The sequence below is a fragment of the Aplysia californica genome, unplaced genomic scaffold (genome assembly GCF_000002075.1).
Source record: "Aplysia californica isolate F4 #8 unplaced genomic scaffold, AplCal3.0 scaffold00184, whole genome shotgun sequence".
NCBI lineage: Eukaryota > Metazoa > Mollusca > Gastropoda > Aplysiida > Aplysiidae > Aplysia > Aplysia californica.
Window position 1 is genome coordinate 721,525 of NW_004797454.1, and position 6,340 is coordinate 727,864.

At 47.0% G+C, this 6,340-nt stretch overlaps 1 protein-coding gene across 1 annotated transcript in view; it reads left to right on the forward strand.

Annotated features, from left to right (window-relative positions):
• Positions 1 to 6,158, forward strand: part of LOC101854327 (sushi, von Willebrand factor type A, EGF and pentraxin domain-containing protein 1) — a gene marked incomplete in the record, with an annotated part of 70,621 nt that extends 64,463 nt beyond the window's left edge. Inside the window, 1 exon segment of the mRNA XM_013082608.2 lies at positions 1 to 6,158. This exon segment is cut by the window's left edge and continues 377 nt beyond it. Coding sequence (XP_012938062.1) covers positions 1 to 5,972 — 5,972 coding nt within the window.
• Between the last annotated feature and the right edge of the window lie 182 nt (positions 6,159 to 6,340).

The window sequence follows — 6,340 nt, forward strand, 5'->3', positions numbered from 1 at the left end:
ACCTGCTTGAAGGATCCGCCCTGAGGAAATGTCAGGCGGACGGAAAGTGGGACGAGCCAATTCCGAGTTGTCTTAGTGTAGAATGTCCTAGACCCAGATTGTCGAACGGATTTGTGTCCAGTTTCCGGAGGGGTTATGGCACTGTCATCAAATTTTCCTGCAAGTATAGCTACCGGCTTGAAGGGCCTTCTGAAAGGACATGCTTGGAAAATGGACAGTGGAGTGGGGAGGAGCCTCGGTGTCTGAAGCTTAGCTGCCCTCCTCCCGAGAAGGTGGTTAACAGTGAGACAACTGTTATCAACGATACAGCAATTGAGATCACCTGCAACCCAGGGTACACTCTGATTGGTTCCTCTATACGTGTTTGTAACAGGGCAGAAATATGGCGACCAGACGCCCCGATCTGTAGCACTGTCACCTGCCCGGATCTCTCTGGCATTACAGTGACCAACGGTCAGATCGAGTACACAACCAATAATTTTGGAGACGTGGTCAAGTATACTTGTGATGAAGGTTACAAAATGAAGGGTAGCGCCTTGCAGACATGTCTCCCGATTGGCGAGTGGGGCGGCGTCATCCCAACCTGTAACCCTGTCTCCTGCGGACACCCAGGAATTCTCTTCAACGGCTACTCTGACGGATGGGATTTCTCGTACAGCAGTGTTGTTGAATTTAGCTGCGATCTGGGCTTCATGCTGAAAGGACCCTCTGAGATACGTTGTCTTGCTGACGGAACGTGGGATGCTGAGCTTCCCGAATGTCAAGAAGTTGTGTGTCCAGAGCTGACGGATACGATTAAAGATGGAACCGTGGATGTGCTTGGGAACTCGTTCAACAGTGAGACGGAGTACTTTTGCAATGAGGGATTTCGGCTCATCGGGGATGATATCAGATTCTGCCAAGAAGATGGTCAATGGACAGGAACAGAGCCCACCTGTAGCAAAGTTGTGTGCCCGGAGCCGGAAACAGTGGTCAATGCGCAAATATCTGGGAGTGACTTCGATGTCGGGGGCAAGATATATTACGATTGTATTGAAGGCTATACATTAGTTGGATCTTTTGAGCGTACTTGTGAGTACGATGGAACGTGGTCCAGCAAGGCACCTGCGTGCTATCCAGTCACATGTCCAGAACCCCCCTTCATGGACTACGGAATATATAACGGGGAGTCGGGTCAATTCCAAGCAATCATCACCTACTCATGTGACGAAGGATATGAGCTAGTGGGGCCGAGGGAAAGAATGTGCCAGGCCAATGCTACATGGTCCGGAGAGGATCCTCGCTGTGTGCGCATTTCCTGTGGTAGCCCTCCCAGTATTGATTTTGCGGTAATAAACCAAAACACAAATTTTCTTTACCAGGACAAAGTGATCTACTCATGTCTTGAGGGATACTCTGCTTCAGGTTATGACACAAGTGAATGTTTGGCTAACCGAACCTGGTCATACACAGACTTCCGATGCACGGTTATCTCATGTCCGGTGATTCTTGCTTCAGATATTCCTCATGCAATATTTGATGCTTCAGGTTTCACATACAACTCTCGAGTGGGTTTCTCCTGTGAAGAAGGTTATACATTGTATGGGGAGTCGGAACTGGTTTGCACGGCCCAGGGTCGTTGGAGCGCAGAATACCCGTTTTGTCGAATAGTGCAATGTCCTAAGCTCGGGGAACTGGCTTTTGGCACTATTAACCTAGATTCTAATGACTTTGGCAGTATTGCCACATTTACCTGTGACCAGGGATATGAACTTAACGGCGCTGAGAACCTGGAATGTTTAAGTTCTGGTGCCTGGAGTAATGCGTTGCCCCTTTGTCAGCTAATCAAATGTCTGACTGTGCCGTCAGTAGAAAATGGTAGGCTGACAAATCCACAAATTGACTTTTTCTACTCGGATAAAGCAGTCTACGAATGTGACTTTGGATACAGAATGACAGGTTCGGGAACGCTAGGGTGCTTAGCCTCAGGTGAGTTTGAGTCACCTGCTCCTGAGTGTGTTCGCATCTTGTGCAAAACTCCAGTGGAGATCGACTTCGGTGTGTACGACATGTTGTCGGACTTGCAGGTAGCGTACACTTGTAACGAAGGTTTTATTTTGAATGGTCAGTCAGTCATCGACTGCGAACTGGGAGGCAAGTGGGCAGCTGTAGCACCCACGTGTATCCCAGTAGAGTGTCCAGTCCCAGGGGCTTTTATCAACGGTCGTATCGTCGGTGATGTGTTCTCTTTTGGTAACTATATCATGTACGAATGTGACCCAGGGTACATACTTAAAGGCTACCCGGTTCGTGTCTGCCAAGCAAATCGGACATGGACAGAAGTTGAGCCGAAATGTGAACCAGTGTCTTGTGGAAAACCAACAGAACCCTTCGAAAATGGAGTCATCTTGGGAGATTCCTATTTGTTCGGGGATGGTATCGAGTACTCTTGCTTTCCAGGTTTTGAGTTGAAAGGAGAAGTATTGAGACTATGTGGGTCAGATGCTCGCTGGGGCGGCAAAGTCCCGTCCTGCTCACGCCTGAGGTGTGAAGATCCTGAGCCTATCAAGTATGGAAAAATCAAGGGTAGATCTTATTTGTTCGGAGATTCAGTCACATACTCATGTGTCCGTGGTTACGAACTTGTTGGAGAAGCATTGAGAACCTGTGAAGAAACACTTACCTGGAGTGGGGCGATACCGTCCTGTGTTAGAATCAGCTGTGGCGAACCGCCTGTGCCAGACAATGGGATCCACCTTGGGAAATCATATTTGTTTGACGACATCGTCAACATTTCCTGCAACTATGGCTTTAGGTTGTCTGGTAAAGACTTCAGAAGGTGCAAAGCCAATGGAGCTTGGACTGGAGGTCAGATCTCATGCGAGACGATAGTTTGTCCTTCTGTGCCTGAAGTGGCGAACAGCAACCACAACATCACTGCTGATGTTTCCTTGACAGTAGACACGACTGTTGCCTACCGTTGTCTAGAAGGCTATGATCTAAAGGTAGATGAAGATTATCGGCTGAATGATGTTGGACTAAGAGTGTGTGAACTAACTGGACAGTGGTCAACAAATTTGATCGAATGTGTCCCAGTAAATTGTCCAGAAATTCTAAGTATCGAGTATGGATCAGTGACAGGGAAATCTTTCATTTACCAGTCTGTAGTTGACTTTTCCTGTGATAAAGGTTTTGAACTTGTGGGTCTGTCCAGCCTTGAATGTGGGGCGAAGGGACTCTGGAGTGCTGACATTCCTTTCTGCTCAGTGGTTGGCTGTCCGGAGTTGTTCCCAGAACATGGAACAAGTGTGATGTTTCCTGACGATTTCTCCACGATCGATGCTGATCGTAACGACCATTTCTTCATTTACGGAGACATTATCACGTTCGAATGCGACGATGGCTACGAGCTCCAGGGAGAACTCAAAAGTGAATGCATGGCCTCTGGGATTTGGTCAAACAGTAAAAGCTATTGTACACCAGTGTCTTGTCCTGAGCCTGTGATTGCGAACGCCCTACTTTCGAAGTCACTTCTCACCTATGGCAGCACTGTATCAGTGAGCTGTGTCACAGGTTATGATCTCATTGGTGAAAACGAACTGACTTGTGGCGCAGACAAGGCATGGGTGGAAACCTTACCTCGCTGCGAGCTGTTGGCGTGTGGCTCACCACCCTCTGTTCTGAATGCTATTGTAGTTGGCGACAACTTTAATCTGGGTGGAACCATTACCTATCAATGCAAAGCTGGGTATGATCTGGTTGGTAACAATATTCTAACGTGCGGTCTGACCAATGAATGGCTAGGCACCCTCCCCATTTGCGTAGAGGTAGATTGTAAACTCCCTCCTGTCTTTCCCTTTTCTCAAGCGACAGTTGGCAAAACAACTTACAAGAGCACGGTCAACGTGTTATGTAACCTGGGGTACATCCGGCAAGGGAACGGCACATTGGTTTGTGGGTCAGACAGGAACTGGAAGTATGACCAAGCTCTCAGATGTGTACCTATTGACTGTGGAGAACCCCCGGAGATTAAGCATGGCTCTTTCTTTGCTGATAATTCCACACTCGGTGCGGTAGCTGTCTACAGCTGTGAAATGGGATATTTTAATAACGGAGCAAGTTCATTATTCTGTGACGAATCCGGACAGTGGGTCTATGAATATCCTACATGTCTGCCAGTGGACTGTCTGCAGCCACCATCTATCCCACACGCTGACAGTACGTATGAAGAGAGCATTTTTAAATCGACAGCAATCTACATATGTGATGAAGGCTATGTGTTGCAGAATGCTGATATAAACTCTCTCATCTGTGGCGACATGGGTACGTGGGAAGGAGAGAGACCAGCATGCTCTATCATTGACTGTGGATCTCCCCCTACGAGTGACCATTCTTACTTCATTCCTGACACCGAGAGCACGTATTTGTCGGAAATAACCCATTTTTGTGAGCCGGGCTACTCCAGTGCCCTCTCTGTTAATAAGATGACATGTCAAGCATCAGGTTTTTGGGAAGGTGAGATGATCAGGTGCGAACCTTTGGAGTGCACTGATCTGCCTCCGTTAGCCAACGGTGAATATCAGTCCGATACAAGCATGACGTTTGGCTCATCTGTGTCGTATTCATGTAGCCAAGGCTTTGTCAAATCCGGCCCAGAGGCTCTTCTCTGTACAGAGACCGGTCAGTGGTCAAGCCAAAACCACGCCTGTCTACCGATAGATTGCCTTGACCCACAGCCACTGACCAATGGCAAGCCGGAGTACAGCACTACCATATACAAGTCAGAAGTGGTCTACACATGTTTGGAGGGTTATACACTACAGGGGGACACGTCGTCTCGCTGTTTGGATTCAGGTTTGTGGTCCTCTGTTAACACGCAATGTATTCCTGTAGACTGTTTCGATCCTCCGAGTCTGGGCAACGGTAATGCATTGTACAACTCCACGATCTTTGGCAGTAAAGTGAGATATCAGTGTAATAACGGTTATCAACTGTTTGGAGATGCCCAAGCTTTATGTACCTCGACAGGTTTGTGGAGTGAAGGATCGACGCGTTGTGAGTTGATTCAGTGTTCACCTCCTGTGGACATTGCCAATGGTCAGGTTATTTACTCCAGTCAGAGTCACGGCTCTGTTGCTGTTTACACTTGTCTGCCCGGTTATGAACTGGAAGGATTTCCAAGTATTATATGCAGTAACACCGGAACCTGGGAAGGAGAAATCCCAGTATGCATAGTGACCTCGTGTCAGGCCCCTCCTGAAATACAGCACGGTTCCGTCGTGTACCTGAGCTTAGAGGCTGGATCTACAGCTTCTTTTCTCTGTGACCCAGGGTACTTTTTGAATGGACCAGAATATCTGGAATGTACAAACGAAGGTCTCTGGTCGGGTGCGTACCCTACATGTGCTGAGATTTTCTGTACGGACCCTCCAGTGATTTATAACGCAGTAATCATCTCAGATACAGGACGCAGTCCAGATGATACATTAACTTACTCCTGTGTCCAAGGCTACCATTTGGCAAACGATTTTGGATCAGACATAACTTTGACCTGTAATATTGACGGGTCATGGGAAGGATTGGGCCCCCAATGTGTGCCCGTATCTTGTGATATTGCTACTCTTCCCAACATACCGCACGCTAGGTGGGAGGGCACTGGAAACACCTACGGTACCCAGGTTTTGTACTCGTGTTCTGACGGTTACGCTCTGGTAGGAGATGAATCTTTAACGTGTAACGAACTTGGCATATGGTCGTTTGATGAGCTGCCGAGATGCGAACCCAAGCCTTGTGGTCTTCCCCCAAGCTACCCCCAAGCTACATACAAGGCACCTGAGGAACTCACTTTTGGCCAAGGTTTCAGCTACGTTTGCAATCCGGGACACGACGTGCAGGGTTCGGCCTACACAGAATGTGGGGCAGACGGACAGTGGTCGCCCGTATCCTTCGTCTGTCAAGGTGAGCCTGGCACAACTATGTGCTGTAGTCTGTAAAGTAAGGTTTTAAGTCTTTGTAGAAACGTCTACGGGAAATCCGTCAACATTCAGTTTAATTTACAGCAATTTTACTAACAATATTAGTTAAAGGAATGTCTCTATTTTTTTTTCAAATTATCAGATTTATTTTTAGTAAGAGAGGAACAGTATCGATAGTTACAGCATAAAAGATGTAAATTTCTGTGATACTCTATAAATCTTTCCATCTTTACAAAATCATATGTCTAGAATTAGTTGCAAGTTTTGAACATTTTCGGTTTTAAAAAGATTTTCAACAAATTTTGAAAACAAACTTTTTTCTTTTCTGCTCTTTTCTTCTTCTTCTTCTTCTTCTTCTTCTTCTTCTTCTTCTTCTTCTTCTTCTT